The 20,733-nt window shown below is 47.5% G+C and overlaps 2 protein-coding genes across 2 annotated transcripts; both read left to right on the top strand.

Moving 5' to 3' along the window:
• Positions 1–1,414: 1,414 nt before the first annotated feature.
• Positions 1,415–6,499, top strand: LOC124694965 (mitochondrial substrate carrier family protein E-like). The gene is made up of 9 exons (XM_047227884.1): positions 1,415–1,505; positions 3,624–3,739; positions 3,855–3,912; positions 4,099–4,248; positions 4,612–4,822; positions 5,381–5,426; positions 5,729–5,849; positions 5,964–6,036; positions 6,310–6,499. Exons 1-9 carry the CDS (start codon positions 1,415–1,417, stop codon positions 6,497–6,499), a joined length of 1,056 nt encoding a protein of 351 aa, XP_047083840.1.
• Positions 6,500–7,302: 803 nt separating this feature from the next.
• On the top strand, positions 7,303–11,960 carry LOC124694966 (protein root UVB sensitive 3-like). The gene is made up of 15 exons (XM_047227885.1): positions 7,303–7,321; positions 7,498–7,610; positions 7,892–7,951; positions 8,046–8,084; positions 8,185–8,247; positions 8,673–8,729; positions 8,845–8,908; positions 9,147–9,230; positions 9,321–9,403; positions 9,493–9,622; positions 10,281–10,373; positions 10,737–10,875; positions 10,967–11,004; positions 11,077–11,264; positions 11,790–11,960. Exons 1-15 carry the CDS (start codon positions 7,303–7,305, stop codon positions 11,886–11,888), a joined length of 1,269 nt encoding a protein of 422 aa, XP_047083841.1. The 3' UTR covers positions 11,889–11,960.
• The last annotated feature ends 8,773 nt before the right edge of the window (positions 11,961–20,733 follow it).

The raw sequence follows: 20,733 nt of genomic DNA on the forward strand, positions 1-20,733 counted from the left end.
CTGAAGCACTTTTTTAAGTGACTGAAACATAAAAAATTCTGCGTCAACTGAGGTATCAAACGCTGTACGAAAACCGTAACAAAACCGCTGAGCGGCGGCGTAGGCTGGATATCACACACACACACCTCCAAAAAGAGCCTTGTACGTCCAATGGCAGAAGAGCAAGTGTATTTATAACGCAACTACTTGTACTCCAACGGCAACACCATTCAAACTGAGTATGTAGCTTTTATCCTGGCACACGCATACGTGCAACGGCTATAAGTTCATATTCACAACGGAACCAAATTTGCTTTCAAGGCTGTCATTTTTTTCTATTTTTTTTTTGAACAGGAAAGGTTCTGAAACCCCTAGGGGTTCATTTCATATGCGGTGGAGTACATTTTACAGACAGGTCCGAAGAAAAAACAAGAAAATTACAATGTGACCTATATATATGTGTCTTAGAAAAACACATATATAGGAAAATGGACATAGTGTCAGCCTTTCTCATCAAACAAAAAGAGTGGAAAAAGTACAATTTTTGGGGAAAAAACATGTGACAACAAAATTTCTATGTAAATATTAAATTGTGTTGTTACATATTTTCTTTGTCGCTATTTTCTTCTACACTTTTTTAACCCCAACCGGCAGGATCTCTACTATTGCTTTATAATAAAGGAGAAAAAAATAAGTTATAGTAACAAGCCGAGGCTTAAGAAACCAAAGAGGAGGACGACAAGAAAAAAAAAGCCATTTGTTGACACGGAAGTTCCTTGGAAGGTTATGTGGCTTCTATCCCACATAGGTAGAGAAATAAACCTCTTCCTTCTTCAACTCTGTTGACAACGAATTAGTTCTTCTTGTTCTTGTTCTTCCTCTTCTTCCTACTCTTCTTCTTGTGTACATTGCTACGGAGGAATGTGGATTGTATAAATATTTTTAGCACGTGTCCATTGCTTGTCCAATATCACTGTGGCAGTTAGGAAAACACATTTGTTTATTCTGAAAGAAGGAATGTGGATTTAGGCATGTGAGTTACAAAATTCATCCGTTTTGTCTCAATTGCAAGAACAAGAATTATGAGCGATAGGTGGAGGCTCAGATTTTCCACATTTTAACAACAACCAACAAGGGATATACTTTAATCGGAGGTGAAATATAATGTAGAGTGTGAAACATGTGAAATGCGGTAAAAATAAAAAAGAAAAGAAACAGGCATAGACTATCTGCGGGGTGTGATCTACTGATCTGGATCGAACGGCCCACACACCTCTCGCATACCCCGAATCCCGACCCGCCGACCGGCACGGCGAGCAACCCAGGCCACACCGAACCCACTGACCAGGTCAGCCGCATCCATGGTGGCGCGCCGTCCAGAACCCTAAACCCTTCGCTAAGCCCCGACCAACCGCACCGCACCGCATCGGCGCCAATGGCGGCGTCCCCGCCCTCTCCCCCTCCGCCTCCCGCCGTCCGGAGCCCCGCCCACCAGTCGCCGTCTCCGAACCTCGCCAACTTCTTCGGTAGGTGCTCTGCTCTCCCTCCCCCTCTCGTTTCGCTGGGCGCTACACATCGGGTCGCTAGCTTCCGCGGTCGCGCTCTTGTCTCCGGACTTGGGATCTCATTTATTAGCTTTGAGACGGGGCATGAGACGGAGGTGACCCTCACAGCGTGAGATTGTGTTTTACTGGGCTTATGATTTCGGCCTCAGAGACGAAATGACCCGTCTCTGTTCTGTTTCCTGCAATCGACTTTTTTTTTTAATATGCACTAGGGGGTTGATTGCCCATGTTTTTGTTATTATTTTGCCTGGTTGGATGGTTACGCAGTAACATGCTATAGTGGAAAACAGAGCAAATTATTCTAATTAGATTCGGACATGGCAATGGGTGCATTTTATCTTCTTAACCCACTGATGAACCCGATAGAAAGCTCGAACTTTGTAGAACAGGTTATCTATTTCACTATAGTAAGGTAGAGGTTTTCATGAAGGTTCACTTTCCCCAAACTTGGCCACACCTTTCGACAGCAGAGAATATTATAATTTGTACCTACGGTACTAAAGTTTTCATGAGTTTTCTATCTGGGCTTAGAGCATCCCCACTCGTTTGGGCTCCCCACGCCCAAATCCGGCGAAATTTAGCGCCGGATGGATGTAGTTTTTGGCCTGGGGAGGCCCATTTTTCCAGCCGCGAGCCCATGGACGCGCACCCACCGCGTGCATAGCGACGGCTCAGTCACCGGGAAGGGCAATCGTCGGAGTTCCGTCGCCGCATTGAACCGTCGCGAAGTGGACTGGAGAGCCGAAACGACTCGTCGGGAACGGTCGAAGTGGCCTCGATGCGAGAACCGCCGTAATGGAGCACGAACTCCGCGGAAGAGCAACCGGCGCTCTCTTTCGTCGAGAGACCTACATATACGGTTTCCGACGGCCGACGCCATTCATCTGTTCTCTCGTCACCATCCTCCGTCAACCATGAGCGATATCTCTTGGCCATCGGACACCGACAGCGAGGGGAAGCCGCCTGGATGGCGCCATTGGTGGGATCCAGCTGCATCGTCCAGCAGCGACGATTCCCCCCCGCCGGCCAGCGAGGACGAGTGGGACGACGAGGAGGAGGACGAAGAGGCCGTGGAGCAGGCCGAGGAGCAGGCCGAGGAAGAGGCCGAGGAAGAGGAGGAGGAGCAGGAGCGAGGAGGAGGAGCGAGGAGGAGGAGGACGAAGAGGCCGATGAGGACGACGACGAGGAGGACTCAACTTCCTCCGACGAGGAGGTGACGAGCCGGAAGCGTCGCCGCGACGACGATGAGGCGGGGCCTTCTAAGAAGAAGAAGAAGTAGTTTAGTTTTAAAGTTTTTATATGTAATTTTTATGTTTATTCGAATTATATTCGAAATATATATATAATCTATCTATGTTGCACCACTTGAGAGTTCAAAGCTTTCGTTCGACGAGGGTATTGCCGTAGATCGGGAAGACGAGGGTTTTTCCGTAGATCGGGAAGACGAGGGTTTTGCCGTAGATCGGAGGCCATTGTCGCCGACAAGTTGGGGCCACGCGCGCTTCGTTTCGTCCGGAGTCCCCGAGCGCTCCCCGGGGGCCGGGGGTGCGTGGGATCGCCGGATGGATTTAGGCCCAAATCCGGACGAAAACGAGGAACCGGGGGCGCGACTGGGCCGAATTACGCCGTCCGGATGGAAAAAACGCTCGCCGGGGGCCTCGTCGGGGGGACGAGTGGAGATGCTCTTATGTACACATGTTTTTATTACTACTTTTCCTTGCATTGGATGGTTATGCAGTAACATGCTTTACTAGGCAACAGAGCAAACTATTTTGATTAGATCTGGACATGGAAATGGGTGCATTGTATCTTCTTAGTCCGCTGATGAAGCCGATAAATAGTATGACGTTTTTAGAACAGTTTATCTGTTTCGCTGCAGTAAGATAGAGGTTGTCATGTTGGTTAATTACACCAAAATCTTTCTGCACCTTCGACATCAGACTGTATTGTTGTAATTTTTACTAGAGTTTTACAGTAACTAAGCAACACATAATTCCCAAGATGTGTCCCTTCGGGGACATCCGATAAAATTCCCAAGATGTGCACCAGATTGTGACTGAGATGAGATTTATGCTGCAGTGTGGAGGGAATTTGTGTGGGGAGCAATTGCAGGCGCATTTGGAGAAGGCATGATGCATCCAGTTGACACTCTGAAAACAAGGCTTCAGAGTCAGGCTATAATGACAGGGGCTCAGGTATGGTATTGTGTCCTAAAATCCTCTGTTCACTTTACATGGACGTGAGTTTCTTGCTGTAATGCATTGATTTTGATACATGGGTGCCCTGTCTTTATTCATTTGTTCTCAATAGGCTCAGAAGAATATTTTTCAGATGGTCAGGACAGTTTGGGCTTCTGATGGTCTGAGAGGTCAGCCCCTCTGCTTTTTTTACTGAAAAAGAGAGAGAAACCTGGAATACTGTAGTAATAGCGATGCAGAAGCCAGAGATAATATTCCTGTGCCTGAGCCCTGAGGTTGGGGATGGCCAGATGATTGATCCTATTCAGAGCTCTATCGTCATCTTGATAAACTTTAGTACTCTTGTCCTATTTCAGGTTTTTACAGAGGAATCGGTCCAGGTGTTACTGGTTCACTTGCTACAGGTGCAACATATTTTGGTGTTATTGAATCAACTAAGACATGGCTTGAGAATGCTAATCCTAACCTAAGTGGTCATTGGTCTCACTTCATTGCTGGAGGAATTGGTGAGAAATTGTTTTCTTATATTTGCTTATTTCACTTTACAGAAAGTCTTATGGTGTCACTTCAAATTATACTAGGTCTTATCAGCATGTTACTAGGATTTAGAAGCAGAAGGGGGTATCCTTACATGATGACTGCATGGAGTTTTCAATGAGTGTTTCTTTGGCATTTTGTGTGCCACACGCATGCAATGCATTTTTTTTTTCCTGCACATGCAGAATTTCTGTTCTGTGGTTTTCTCCTTTGCCTCTCATGTCATACTGTATGATGCAATTTGCTGTCTTTCAATTAGAATACCTGGCATCTCAAGAAAAATTGTTATGCTGCTTCCTTGACACCACATAATTTTTTGTTGCTTATTCCAGGAGATACACTTGGATCTTTCATCTATGTGCCGTGTGAAGTCATGAAACAACGAATGCAAGTCCAAGGCTCTAGCAAATCTTGGGCATTGAATGCTACAAAAGGAAATGTTTCTCAATCTCCTGGGACTCAGATGTATGGCTACTATAACGGAATGTTCCATGCTGGTCGTTCTATTTTGAGAGATCATGGTCTGAAGGGACTCTATGCAGGGTACTGTCGCTGACATTTTGTTTATAAATAATGTATTTCTTCTGTTTTATGATAGAGATCATGGTGTGAAGAGACTCTATTTCTGTTTGTTACACTGTTTCTGCTATGTAAACCCACTTATTGTCCTGGCAAAGGAGAACGTACAGTATTTTTAAGGACGAAGCCTGTTGAGTCAGCATTTTATTTTTCCTCCATGCTAAAATCAAATCCAAGGAAGTAAGGCTAGCACACTTGAATACAGTTGCACAAGCAGCAGTATCTATGTCAAAAGCTATCACAGGAAATTTGTATTACATTTGACAAAAAGTGAGGCGGTCTTACTTAGCTTAGGAAAGATGCCATTTCTCTTGTTTAGCCAAGAATTAATTGCTCAAGCTGAATCAGCTGGTAGTCTTTGTTTTTCTGCACACTATTTCTGGATGTATGAATGTACGGTTGTTCATGGAACAAACCTGGTCAGTTTTTGTGTGCAAAAAACTGATACTATTCTGCACATGATTATGTTCTAGTTGTCACACATTTCATTTTTACTCAATCCATGAAATTTATTTCTCGCAGGTATGGGTCTACGCTTGCCAGGGATGTCCCTTTTGCTGGTCTAATGGTAAGTGGGAAGTCAGAATATGCTTTTATCATTGTTCTAGTAATTTTGGTAAACCTGTTTGCTACTTGGAAGAAATGTTAGTTGCTTTATGTTTGGGCTAAGGTCCTATAGCCAGTAGACAGTATACATGGCTAGAATCTTAGTCATTAGAGTCAACCAGTTATTGTGGATATTGGTGTTGTCTGATAGTATCATGCATTGCCAGATCTGCAGAGTTAGAAAATCATTAACATGCCTGCTGCAGACAGCTTAAGATATTTTTGTTTCAATCCTTTTATGTGCATGATCTTTGGCATCTCCAGGTAACTTTCTACGAAGGACTGAAAGATCTGACTGAGTACGGGAAGATGAAGTATTTTCCAGACAGTGATTTACAAGTCAGCAACTCCTTTGAAGGGCTTGTTCTAGGAGGATTATCAGGCGGTATGGTCTAGTATCTATTTAATAAATCATACTCCTATGTTGGTAATCATATTTCTTGAGAATCCCAAAGTGTTAGCCTCTCGATTTACTACTCTTTTCCATTATGTTTTGCAGGTTTCAGTGCATACTTGACAACCCCCTTGGATGTGATCAAGACAAGGTTGCAAGTGCAAGGATCAAGAACTAGGTAAAAGGAAAATCTGATTCTGTGATTGATATTTGCATCTCTTTTCTGTTAGGGAGTTTGATATTCATGATGCATTAGTATTTTCCATTTTTCCTCCCCGTTTTTTATGCTAGGCCAGTTTGATATTCATAAGACAATACATTGATTATTGTCCTCCCCATCTTTCTGATAAATACTGAAACCAATCATACTCTCTCCATGACTTTCACAAACAACTTTTTCTCTTTGATTATATATGATTTATCTCCAAAGCAACTAATATCCTGCAACTAGGTATGATGGGTGGCTGGATGCTATTAAAAAGACATGGGCTTCCGAGGGAGCAAGTGGCTTGTTCAAGGGGAGTGTTCCCAGGATCATATGGTACATACCCGCATCTGCGTTCACGTTCATGGCGGTGGAATTCCTGAGGGAGAATTTCAACGAGAAGACCGATACAGATGCAGAGATGCCCCTGAACTGACCGCCTCTCAACGGTTACGAGAAGATTGATACACTTCTTTTTACTGTGAGAAAGAATTGACCCAGAGGAATTTTTTTGATTTGTCCGGCATTGAAGTTCGTTTCACTCATGTAGAAGTAGAAATGCGCTCTTCAGTTCTGTGAAACTTTTGTAAGTAGGAGACGGAAACGGAGAAACTGACCATCTTTGGGCAAGCCGGAATTTTTCGGAGTTAGGAACGAGCATTCTTTGGGGGCAGATCTTATTAGCCTGTCTTGAAGATAGGTGCTGCATCATTTCATTACATAGCTCCTGCCATTTTTTTGTCACATCTATAATCTATAAGATTATAAATGCCGTTACGATGTATTTTATTTCTTGTGCAAATGCTGACGAGCCATTCGGCTTTCTGAAACTCGTATGCAAAATCTCAATGCTGGGAAGTATAGGGGAAATTTATGATTTGCCCTCTTTTACTTGATACCTCTATGATTTGCCCTTCTTTACTTTGACCTTATATGTTTTCCGGGACTGTCCAAATCCATACATTCTGCACGAACACTACTCCCTGCAGACAAATCAAACGTGCGTAGTCGAGCGCGGCAAGATCGGAATCAGCGGCTCCCTGCCACTCTCCCAGTCAACTCCACTACCCGGCACGACTCAAATCCCACCGGCCACCGGACGGGAAGCTCCTCCGAGTCGCTGCTGAAGATCAGCTGCCTCTCCGCCGCTTGCACGCGGGACAGCACCCGGCAAGCTGCACACCGACGTCACGTCACGCGCGCACCAGCGTTGGTCAGAGGTGTCGATCGTGCGAGGGGATGGACATCGAGTCGTCCCGTTTGTTGGGCCACGGCGAGCCTGATGCGGCGGCGGCGGCGGCGTGGGTGACGGTCGAGGAGTGGGGCGGCTCCTCCGGCTCCGCGCTCTCCCGCACCGCCGTCCTCACCGCCTCCGCCTCCTCCCTCACCTCCGACAGGTGACGCCTCCCCCTCTCCGGACTCCCTTCCGTTCAGTTCCTTCGTTTTCGGTCCGCTCTCGTCTCACGCACGCGCGCGCGCGCCGGCACAGGTTCGGCAGCCGGTGGGGGCGGATCGGCAGCCGCGTGCTCGGCGCCTTCGTGCCCGAGGTGAGTCAGCCTGAACATCTGATGCTCCCACCTCTCACCTGTATCATCATCATACACACCCGTATTTGCGGAAGCAACACTGTAACCATGCTCCACTAGACGTCTACTCTTGCATATCCTGAGTACCCTGTCCTCTTCATGTGAGCAATAACCATTAGTAATTTAGTAGTAGTATGAATTACTATGTGTTAAGCTATTGGTTCTGAACTTTCCTCTGCTGTAATCTTCTTCTCTGTTTCACTTGCCGACATTAAATGACGAGCGAGGCCTTCGATTGGCAGGGCTTTCCTGGCAGCGTCACTCCGGACTACGTCTCGTTCCAGATGTGGGATACGTTACAGGTAAAATCCCTTTGGTCGCAAAAACTGTCCGCAAGCTTTCTCGACCAGCAAGCTACTTCCTCTTTAGATCTCACCCATGGTTTCTCTGATGTAGGGGCTGTCGACATACATCCGCGCGATGTTGTCTACTCAAGTAAGCTTGGCAGCGCCGTGTTCTCCCATCTTTTGTTTAGTGTTTGTTTCTTATGTTTGTTTTCCTGGTCTAAATGGACCGCCACCTGGACTGGCTTCAGGCTCTTTTAGGTGCGATTGGCGTAGGCGAGAAATCTGCCACAGTCATAGGTGCCACTTTTCAGGTAGATTCCCCCCACAGATCTTCATTTATATAATATACATATACGCCTGAGCTTGTACTTGTTCCTAGAAGCTAGCGCATGACATGGGAATTATTTCATGAACTTATGTAGTCCTCCTTAAAAAACCTGAAATATGTGCATGTATGAACAAGATTACTGAGATTAGTATGGCTGCACACACCCTGGTCCTGTATGCTCCGTCCCTCCAAGGGGTAAACCGTCGCTATTCTAATTGGCCAACAACATAGCGATGATTCGTTTGAGTACATTACAGATACACAGCTTTTTTCTCGATTGCCTGAGCTATGTGCGATTGCCAATAACTAGGCAGCCTGGCCTGCACCTTCTTTCTCTATTATCTTATTTTATTGGGTTTATTGTTGCATTTCTCTTCTTCTTTTCTGAATAGCTTTCTATTCTGGCAGTGGTTCCTCAGAGATTTGACAGGAATGCTCGGAGGCATATTGTTCGCCTTTTATCAGGTACCCAGTTTTCTTACTAATTAGAGTAGGAAACATTATCATTGTAATGCTGGAAATAATTTATTTACAGATGGGATGATTCAAGTGTTCATTATTTTGTCTTCTTTTCCACCAGGGCTCTAACCTTGACAGCGACGCTAAAATGTGGCGTTTAGTGGCAGATTTTATGAATGACCTTGGTAATGTTCAATTGAAATCAAGTTATCATTATCCAAATCCTTAGTATGCTGCAAGTTCAATTAATTATTCCCATTGTAAGGAGTAGTACTTATTTCTCCGGGATTCTTCTGTAGTAGCCTAACGGTACAATTCAGTGTGTAACATGTTCCTGGACATATACCTTACATGATCCGAGCCATGCAAAGAACATGCTATAAATATGGAAGTATGATAACACTTTTTGCTGCTGTTTTACAGGGATGTTGATGGATCTCTTAAGCCCTCTATTTCCTTCATCATTGATAGTCATAATGTGCTTAGGCAGCTTATCTCGCTCATTCAGTAAGATAATTTACTTGTCAAGAATTTAGAACCTTGTAAGAAAAATTGGATGGTTATTTTCTTAGCTAGTTTGTTGGTTATTATGTATAGCTGGTGTTGCTAGTGGAGCAACTAGAGCAGCATTAACCCAGCATTTTGCACTTGCAAATAATGCAGCTGATATATCTGCAAAGGTACATTTGAACAATCTCAGCAATTTTATAGATGCAATTTGGATGGTAAATTATTAAATGTAGCTAAAGGAGTACATTTGATTTCTCAGGAGGGCAGCCAGGAGACACTTGCAACAATGTCTGGAATGGGATTGGGAATGCTCTTAGCGCATGTTACCAGGGGGCATGATTTTGTTGTATGGGTTTCATTCCTTTCTCTCACAATATTCCATATGTTCGGTGAGTGTGTCATTGCTCTATTTTAGACATACCTACTCTTCTATGACATTGTTTTCGAAAGAGGACCAATTATAATTGAATCATCTGTATAATCACTGTGGTCTGTGGGCGCCCTACTGTTAGAACAATTATGGCATATGTGATAGAGGAAGAAAAGAAAAGCTTCTGCTTAGGTTCTCCCATTAGGCATATCCTTGTATGGATGCAAATTGTGTTGATCTTTTCTGGAAGAAAACTATGTTGAATCTGTTACATGTTAGATATTGTATTAACAACTGTTCATTATGGAAGAATGCACCCCAAAAGAAAAGAAAATGGACAAATGGGAAACTGAAATAATACACCAGATATGTTTGAAGTAAGTCATCCAGTATATTGTTGTCTGCATGAATCCAAGATGGAATTTTCATCGGGTTCTGTTAATTTCAAATAGGAAGATATTCAAACAAGACAGTAATTAATTTTGAACTTCTAGTAAAAATCCTCAGTCTCGATCTCCTATTCTCCTGTTAAGTTGTGTGATCCCACTAGAATTTAATCTCATGAGAAGCATCCAGTAAATAATGCTGACTTGATAGTGCATTTAATTAGCACAACTGAGATTTGAAGAAATCTTCTGTTTACAAACTTTAACTTGTTTTTGTTTGCACAAATTCAGCAAATTACAAGGCAGTGCAGTCACTTTCACTCAGTACACTAAATTATGAGAGAACTTCCATCTTGCTGCATTCTTTTATGGAAGATGATGAAGGTGCGTGTACCCCTTTCCTTTTTTCCTAGTTTCACGAAATCCATCTTCTTGTGCTTTGCGGTTACTGTAACCATGCAGGATCGGTTAGCATCTAAGAAACTCAACTGAGTTTAGTTTGTGCTCAGCAGACCTAACAAGATATATTGCATAGTGAGAATCTTAGTTAATTCTATTATCAAGTATAGTGTATGCTCCAAATTGTGGCTCTTTATCTTGTCATGTCTCATATGCACTATTATGGTAGATCTGTTTGTGGCATTGTAATTATCGTCTCAAGAATAACTTTTATTGCTTCATTTGTTAGAATCTGCTAAAAATCCATGCAAGATGTTTTATTATTTAATCATCAAACTCTTTTCCTAGTTCTTACTCCACAACAAGTTTCCAAGCAAGAGCATATTCTTCCGTTTTGGTCAACCTGGCGGAAATTGCTTAGAGTTAAACTTCCACATGAGCTTGTACATCTAGGTGCTAAAGCCTCAACTCTGACACACTCTGATATGTAAGTTCTAACTTCTGAACTGTGTTTCTTATTTGTGTGATATTGCCTGAGGATTACAGAGATATTTATGGAGTATTTGTGAATTTAACAGTTTGCTAATTGCGAAAACAAGATCCTACTATACAAATGGTATGATCTTTTTTTTTAATGTGACAGTATATGAATTGCTACTGACTTTCTTCACATCCCAAATTTATTCAGCCAACTACTTTTTGTTGGACAAGGAAGGCAGTGTTCACATTTTCATACACAAGCAAGCAGTGGCAACTGATGTTTTGAAGTCCTTCATACATGGGCTCGTCTTAGCACGTCTGATGCAGAAGAGCAGATCTTGCCACGCCGAGGCTCATAAATGGATGGATGAGAAATACAACACCTTCATCTCAAAGGTAAAACACTACATCCTAAGATGCCCACCTCGTGATTGTCTTGTTAGGGTTGGTATTTAATACTTTACTAAATAGAAGCTTAGCCTCTCAGTATTCCTGCTATACACATACAAACAGTGGAAGTTCCCTCAAAGTCAAAATGTCGAAAATAACAACGCAGATCAAAGAATCAGATATCATAGTTAATTCCTTCTTCATATTGTTAATGGTAAGGCTTGTGGAGATTACTTCCTCAGCTTTAGCTAATGAAAAGGAATACCGATGTGTCCGCTGTATATGGGGAATAGGTACATGTAGTCTACTTGATGCCCATATGTCATCCTATAATTTTTGTTCAGCCTTGGTGCATCACAGGGCGACCTTATGCAGGTTTGCAGGACAGGGACCTTACATGATGAAAAACTATTTACTCAGAAGTTATTTTCGTCATAATCTTGTGATCCACTGTTTTTTGCAGATAGTTTTACTGTATCCATTCTTTTCCTAGCGAGTTCATGGCTCATTTACCTAAATTATTTATCACAGCTGAAACTGGAAGGTTACTCAACAGAACGGCTTCTCTCGCATTCGATTGTTTGGAAGGCACATTGGCTTTACGGTCCATTGGATGAGAAGACAAAGTAGGAGGAAACAGCTGTAGATGGTAGTACCTATTCGACATGGCCGTGTTGTATGCCGAAGGATGTGCAGGGTCAGGACCGAAGCAAAGAAAGCACCCGCAGATGGTGAAATCAAGAGTAGCAGAGAGAAGGAAACAAAAGACTAAAATTATTCATGTTGCCTAGCTAACTGATGTTCTCCTGCAAAGTGAATCCACGCTACTGGAAGTTCTAACACATTGTTAAACTATTGAATTTCTCTAGTCCAAGTTTCTGTCATGTTGCACAATTCGGCAGTTCCATCGTAAAGGGCTTGGACTTGTGAATCCATTGACATTGTTCAAATCGAGAACTGTATCGCACACGCTGTTTTTTGTTTTTGCTTTCTGCGGGTAGCATCATGAATGCTCAATCAGCATACAGTAAAACTTGTAAAAAAAAAGACAGTGCACAGGGACAGAAATTTCAAGAACATTGATCCAGATCTGGTTAGAGAACAACATCAACAATTTAGTATGAATTGGCGAACTACAGTAGTAAGTAACGACCATACAAGACGAGTTAATGTAGCATCGAACACATTACAAAGAATTCGGATCTAATTGACAGCTCCAAACGAGAAGAATCCCTGAAGCGAAGGAGCGTGAAGGCAGGCCGCCGCTACGGTGTTGTAGCTGCACCCCATGTAGAGCAGTGCTTCTTGGTCGTCGTGCTCAGCCAAGAGGCTCCGCAGGTCCTCTGGAAGCTCCCAGCTAGCTGATGGCGCAGGCTGGTGTGTGTCGACCTGTTGGATGTTGTTCTTCTCCGCCTCGACCGGGGGAGTTTGCTCCTCTTGTGCCGCTGATTCCCAGCCATCATCATCATCCCAAGGCTTGAGCAGCAGGTGCACTTCTGATTCCCTGTCTAGTGAGTCCCAGTCGAAGTCCTCTTCTTCCACGACCACGGGGAGAGTTTGCTCCTGCTGTTGCTGCTGCCCGAGAAGCTCTTCCATGGTGCAAGAAAACCGGCCCGTGTCGCCGTCAGCTTCAGGCGCGTGGGGCACCTCCGTGAACGCAGCCGGCAAGGAAACGGGTGCGGCGGACGTGAACCACACCGGACAATCCTTGTACTCCATCTCCTCGGGTGCTGGGACGGGAACGCCGTACAGCTTCTGTGCGTGCGTGCTCGCGGCAGGCGTGACCGGACAGTCAGGTTCCGGGACGGGGGCTGCCATCCGCATCTTCTTGGTGCAGGACGGACCGGCGGCCGCGGCAGCAGGCGCTGATGGCCTCTTGTGTGATTGCTGCGCGGGTGCAGACTCTGCTTGTTCTTGACGAAGCAGCTTGTACGCTTCGGATTCTTGGCGGGCGGCGGCGGGCGCGTGCTGAGCGAGATGGATCTTGCAGAGCACCATCTCCCCGCCGGCGACGACGGCCTCAGGACGCAGGCAGCGGTACTCCTTCATGACCCATCCGGTGGTGGTCTTGCCCTTCTTGAAGGACAGGTGCTTGGCCTCGCCGACCTTGGCCCCCTCGTGGTAGACGTCCTCGGTGGTCTGGACTGCCCAGGTGCCGGCCCCGGCGCGGCGCACGACCCGGGCGTCGTTCCCGCTCTTGCGCCTGCAGGTCGTGAAGAAGAAGCGGTCGCCGGTGCTGGCGGCGTTAGGCACGGGCGCGAACTGGGCGGCCAGATCCTTGGGCTCGCAGGCGTAGACGTCGGCGTGGCGGATGAGGCCGTCGGCGCCGTGCGGCAGCGGCGTGCCGGCGAGGAGGCGCGGCAGGAAGTAGGTGACGGCTTCCTCCTTGGAAGGCTTGAACTGGTGGTGCCTGTAGAAGTCGTCGAGCTCTCCGTCCGTCTCCATGGATCGGACGCAGGGTTGAAAGGAAGTGGAGATGGAGTTTGGATGGCGGGAGCAAGAAGCCTAGGTTGGATGGCGGGAGGGAGAAGCCTGGATTGCGGGAGAGGGAGTGGTGCCGGATGGAGAGTGGGATTCAGTTACTTATATTGCCCGATGGTTTGGGTTTGGAGTCGATTTCCAATTCAATACGACGCGGTGGCTTTCCATGTTTTGTTTCCAATCGGTTTCCACTTTCCAATCGAAATCACTCGTACTGTATTGTTTCCATGTTTTGATTCCGTGAGGCATGCTGGGACGTACGTTGACCTGGCTCTCGCTCCGCGCTGGCCGGCGTACGTGCGTGTGCGAATGAAGTGGCTAGCTACTTGTGACAAAGCATGGATGTTCAGTGAATCATATACATCCTGAGCTATGTGCGATTTGCAATAACTAGGCAGCCTGGACTGCACCTTCTTTCTGCATTCTCTTATTTTATTAGGTTTATTGTTGTATTTTCTCTTATTTTTTCTGAATATACTTTGTTTTCTGGCAGTGGTTTCTCAGAGATTTGACAGGAATGCTCGGAGGCATATTGTTCGCCTTTTATCAGGTACCCAGTTTTCTTACTAATTAGAATTTGATGCATTATCACTGTACTGCTGGACATAATTTATGTGATCAGTCCATTATTTGCCTACTCCGGGAGGCGGACCTTGCTCCTTCACTGCCGAGCCTCCCTCTGGGGCATCTCGCAGGGATTGCGGCGCCTTGGTCATGGGTTCCTCCCACTCCACCACTACCACGGCGCTGACCACCTGGTTGGTGGCTACACCGTACCGCAACAGAAGCTCTCTTGACTCGGGCACCACCAACACCGGGGGAGAGGCCAAGTACTTCTTATGTTCTTGCAGTGATCGCTTCACTTCAAGCGTCCACTCGATCAACGGGCCCCTTCGACTTCAAAAGTTTGAAGAAAGGAAGGGCCCGCTCCCCTAGACGGAAGACGAACCGGCCCAAAGCGGTGATGCAACCGTTCAAGCGTTGTACATCCTTGACCCTTCAGGGGATCTGCATGTCCTCGATGGCCTTGATCTTATCCGGGTTAGACTCGATTCCTCGGTGTGAAACCAAGAAACCCATCAGCTTCTCGATGGCACACCAAAGGCGCACTTCCTCCGTCCAGAAGCATTCCAAGGGGGAGGGGTGAACGCCATTTTTTCTTCGTCTTCTGATGATACCTCGAAAAGGCGTCCAGGAAACACAGCAGGTCAGAGCCTGCGGTGGAATCCATGATCTGGTCCAGGCAAAGGAAACAGTTCCATTGGACAAGCACGATTCAGGTCCGTGAAATCCACACACATCCGCTTCTTCAGGTTGGGTTTGGGCACCATGCACGACCAGGTTTGCGGTCCAGGTCGGATGCAGGATACGGATAACCACCCCGGCAGCTTCCAGCTTCAGAACCTCATGAATGATGAAGTTCGGCCGGTCTTGGGTCTGCCGTTGCACCTTCCGCTTGATAGGCCTGGCCGTTGGATCCACGGCCAGCTTGTGCTCGATCACCTCCCGGGGCACCCCGGGCAGGCAAGATGAGTCCCAGGCAAAGACATCAGCGTTTGCCCGAAGGAAACCGACCAATTCCTCCTCCCGTTCCGGCGATAGGTGCGCACCTATGGTCACAAAACGAGTCATGTGGCCAAAGAGCGGAACCTGCTTGGTGAGGTTTTGATATGTGCCTTGCGCAAAAAAGGACCCCCAGCAGGCCCGTCGTGGGGGCCCTCTTCCCTCTCCAAGCCCCATGTACGACCCTCTCCTTCTAGGAGGTAAGACACCTGCGGGGCTCCAAGGGAGCGGGCTTCCGACCCGTCGGCCCCTTCGCACTTGGGACCGGCGTGCTGGCTTCCAAGGGCCAAGCTACCCGGTAGGCAAACCGCGACCTCAGCCGCGGAACGTCCCGAGGGTGGCCCTAGCTCACCCTGCTCCACATCCATGAGGAGCTTCTCCACATTGTCCTTCCACTCGACAAAGTTTGGATCTCCCCGGGCTGGGGGAAATCGGAACATGCCTCGCAGCGTAGCCAGCGCTTCTTTCTGGGTGCGTGGCGGGTCACTCGGGCCTGAGGCAGTGGTCGCAGGAGCTGCGACACCATGCCCGCTCCATGAACCTTATCTTCCTTGCTCCTCACCTGACCGCGGCGCTTGTTGGGGCCATTCAGCGGAGACTTCCTCCCACATGCGCATAGTTCAGCGGGCGCTTCCCCCATAGGGGAGGCAGCACGCGAGCACATGTGAAGCTCACATGGGGCACTCAGGCCAAGGGCTTGCCACTTTTATGAATCTCCCGTGCGGACGCCGATCCTGAAGCAACGTGAGCGCCTCCCTACCTGGCGCGCCAGATGTCGCGTCCTGGGGACGGCAGACACCGAGCGTCTGCACCCCTTTTTGTTCAGCTAGTGGGAACTGGGCGATGCAAATGGGATCACACACAACACAAAGACATACGATGTTACCCAGGTTCAGGGAGCAAAATGTGAAACCCCTACATCCTGCTTGTCTGATCTTCTTGATGATGAACAACTTACATATGGAGCGGAGACTCCTTCTTCCAACGCCCTCCGATACAACTTTCTTCTCCTCCTTCCCCCAAGCCTCTATGCACTCGCCCTCCCTCTAGGATCTATCTCTCCTCTCCTCCCTTTTATAAGAAAAGGGAAACATACACGGAAAACGAGCATGCAACACAAGTGGACGAACCGCGGCCCTCAGCCCACGTGACATGGCCAGCGCTGAGGGGATGTCCAACATCGTCTTGTCGGCCAGCACCATCCTATGCCGGCGCAGGGGCCACGGGGGCCCTGTCGTAGTGTCGCTGATTGGTGGTGCAGGAGCGGCACGCTAGGTGTTGATCATGCACCACCGGGATCATGCAGGGCGTGTCTCCCGGGGGCTCTTCCTCCCGGGGAAACCCCGTCTAGGTTGTCTCGGGATTGCCGGGAAGTTTATCTCGGGGCGGGCTCCTCGGAGGTGTCGTAGAGGACGTGCCCATGACATCTTTGAGTAGCTCCGCCACCGGGGGCTTCCCAACCCTCAACTCCAGCCATAGGAAAGGGGCTACCCCCAGGCCCAGCATTGTCCCAACGAAGCGCCACGTGTGCCTGGTCTTGAGTTGTGGTACGTTCTTCCATGCGCCCGTCGGGATGGGGGTCCCGGTTCTCACCCCGCCGACACATTGTAAGGAGTAATACTTACTTATTTCTCCGGGATTCTTCTGTAGTAGCCTAATGGTACAATTTTGTGTGTAACATGTTCCTAGACATATACCTTACATGATCCGAGCCATACAAAGAACATGCTATAAAGTATGAAAGTATGATAACACTGTTTGTTGTTGTTTTACAAGGATGTTGATGGATCTCTTAAGCCCTTTGTTTCCTTCATCATTGATAGTCCGAGTGTGCTTAGGCAGCTTATCTTGCTCGTTCAGTAAGATAATTTACATGTCAATAATTTAGAAGCTTCTAAGGAAAAATTGGATGGTTATTTTCTTAGCTAGTTTGTTGGTCATTATGTATAGCTGGTGTTGCTAGTGGAGCAACTAGAGCAGCATTAATGCAACATTTTGCACTTGCAAATAATGCAGCTGATATATCTGCAAAGGTACATTTGAACAATCTCAACAATTTTATAGATGCAATTTGGATGGTATATTATTCAATGTAGCCAAAAGGAGTACATCCGATCTCTCAGGAGGGCAGCCAGGAGACACTTGCAAGAATGCCCGGAATGGGACTGGGAATGCTGTTGCCGCATGTTGCCACGGGGCATGATTTTGTTGTATGGATTTCATTCCTTTCTCTCACAAAAGCCTCAGCTTTAGCTAATGAAAAGGAGTACCGATGTGTTCGTTGTATATGGAGAATAGATACATGTAGTCTATCAGCTTTTTCGAAAATCTGATGCGAGCTAATTACAAAACCCACCACGATTGTGACTAGTGACTAGGTTATCAAAAACCCACCATCTTTCATTTTCTGACAAAAAATCACCCGTTTAGAGTAACAACTGACAAACTACTACCAATATATCGTAAGAGTCACTTTAAATGACTCAACCGAGATTATGATGTGTGAGGCACACTGCCAGGATGACGTGGAAAGGCTGAAACGGATAAGAAAAAACATTAGACAGTTATAAATTATGTGTTTTTTTGCAATTTTCCTAGGTCCACATGTCAGCCTCCCATTCTCCGAACTGGACCCAAATATCTGACTCCTTTTTTTTTTCTTTTTCCTTCAGTTTTATTTATTTTTTCCTTTCTTATTTCTTTTTCTTACCGGTCGGAGCAGCACTCCCTCGCCAGGCTCCCCTCGCCGGCGCCACTCGGCTCCCCACCACCGCGTCGCCATGGACGGAGCTCTCCCTTTTTGCCCCTTGGTCGGCTCTCGCCCGCGCCGCTGCCCCTGGCTGGCGCTCACTGTCGCCGTCCCACGCCGAGCTTGATGTCGCGGCGCGGCCCCTGTCTAGAGCTTTCCCGCGCTGACCCTTGTCTGACGCTCGCCTGCATCACCGCGCCGTCCATGGCAAGCACTCGCCGACGCCGCCCCACGCCGAGCTCATCGAAACGGCCCCTGTCTAGAGTTCTCTCGTCGAGCCCCAGCCGAGCTCACCGGAGCGACCCTTGGCCGGCGCTTGCCCGCGCTTGCCCGCGCCGAGCTCGCCCACGCAATGCTGGACGTGCTGCCCTTTGGATCCCATGGGTGCGCAGAGGAATTAGGGAGGCCTTGATTCGGCGCCGGACACGGCCCAGTGCGTCGGCGAGCACCTCCCCGGCGAGCGCGGCGGAGCATGGTCAACGACGGAGCACACGACTATTGAGAAGAAAGGGAGGGAGAGAAGATAGAGTCACAGGGTGGAGGGGAAACTTACAAAAAAAACCAGAGAATTTAGTATCGCTCGCCATCCCTCTCTTTGGATGCTGTCTATCGACGCATCAGCCTGGCAGTGGGCCACACACATCATAATATCGGTTAAGTCATTTAGAGTTGCTCTTACGAGACATACTGGTGGTAGTTCACGTTATTATTTTAAACCGGTGGTTTTTTGTGAAAAAATAAAAGATGGTGGCTTTTTGATAACCTAGCCACAATTGTGGTGGTTTTTTGTAATTAACTCATTTGATGCCCGTATGTCATTCTATAATTTTTGTTTAGCCTTGGTGCATCAAAGGGCGACCTTATGCAGGTTTGTAGGACATGGGACTTCCATGTTGAAAAAGTTCAAAAGTTATTTTCGTCATAATCTTTTGATCCACTCTTTTTGTAGATAGTTTTACTGTGTCCATTCTTTTCCTAGCGAGTTCATGGCTCATTTACCTAAATTATTTATCACAGCTGAAACTGAAAGGTTACTCAACAGAACGGCTTCTCTCGCATTCGATTTTTTGGAAGGCACATTGGCTTCACGGTCCATTGGATGAGAAGACAAAGTAGGAGGAAACAACTGTAGATGGCAGTATCTGTTCGACATGGCCGTGTTGTATGACGAAGGGATGTACACTGTCAGGACTGAACTGTTAAAGAAGAGCAAAGAAAGCACCAGCAGATGACAAAACCAAGAGTTGCAGAGAGAAGGAAACAAAAAACTAAAAAATATTCATGTTGCCTAGCTAAGTGATGTTCTCCTGCAAAGTGACTCCACACAACCGTAAAATTCTAACGCATTACTGAGTCGTTGAATTTTTCTAGTCCTAGTTTTCTCAGGTTTCATTTGGCAGCTCCATTGTAAAGGACTTGGACTTCTGAATCCATTGGCATGTTCGAATCGAGAACTGCATCACGCTTGCTGTTTTTTCATTTTTTGCGGGTTGCATCATGAATGCTCAATCAGGATACAGCAAAACTTGTAAATAAAAGACAGTGGACACGGACAGAAGTTTCATAACCTTGATCAGATGAGCTACGAAGAACAACAATTTTAGTTTGAACGAGCGAACTACATCTCTGTAAGTAACGACCGTACAAGACAAATTATTATAGCAGTGGTCAGTATCCTCGAATACAGCAGACTTAGCTAAGAATTCTACCAAAGACCGCATCTAATTGACAGCTCCAAACGAGAAGAATCCCTGAAGCGATGGAGCGTGAAGGCAGGCCGCCGCTACGGTGTTGTAGCTGCACCCCATGTAGAGCAGTGCTTCTTGGTCGTCGTGATCAGCCAAGAGGTTTCGCAGGTCCTCTGGAAGCTCCCAGCTAGCTGATGGCGCAGGCTGGTGTGTGTCGACCTGTTCGATGTAGTTCTTCTCAGCCTCGACCGGGGGAGTTTGCTCCTCTGATTCCCAGTCATCATCATTCCAAGGCTTTAGCAGCAGGTGCAGCTCTGATTCACTGTCAAGTGAATCCCAGTCGAAGTCCTCATCTTCCACGGCCACGGGGAGAGTTTGCTCCTCTTGTTGCTGTAGCCCGAGAAGCTCTTCCATGGTGCAAGAAAACCGACCCGTGTCGCCGTCAGCTTCAGGCGCGTGGGGCACCTCCGTGGACGCAGCCGGCGATGAAACGGGCGCGGCAGACGTGAACCACACCGGACAATCCTCGAACTCCATCTCCACGGGTGCTGGGACGGGAGAGGGCGTCCACATCTTTCGTACGTGCACATCCGGGACGGGGGTTGCCATCCGCATCTTCTTGGAGCAGGGCGGACCGGCGGCCGTGGCAGCAGGCGCTGCCCTCTTGTGTGATTGCTGCGCAGGTGCAGGCTGTGCTGGCTCTTGACGATGAAGCTTGTACGCATCGGATTCTTGGCGGGCGGCGGCGGGCGCGTGCTGAGCGAGATGGATCTTGCAGAGCACCATCTCCCCGCCGGCGACGACGGCCTCCGGACGCAGGCAGCGGTACTCCTTCATGACCCATCCGGTGGTGGTCTTGCCCTTCTTGAAGGACAGGTGCTTGGCCTCGCCGACCTTGGCCCCCTCGTGGTAGACGTCCTCGGTGGTCTGGACGGCCCAGGTGCCGGCCCCGGCGCGGCGGACGACCCGGGCGTCGTTCCCGCTCTTGCGCCTG

Source organism: Lolium rigidum, chromosome 3, assembly GCF_022539505.1.
Source record: "Lolium rigidum isolate FL_2022 chromosome 3, APGP_CSIRO_Lrig_0.1, whole genome shotgun sequence".
Lineage (NCBI taxonomy): Eukaryota > Viridiplantae > Streptophyta > Magnoliopsida > Poales > Poaceae > Lolium > Lolium rigidum.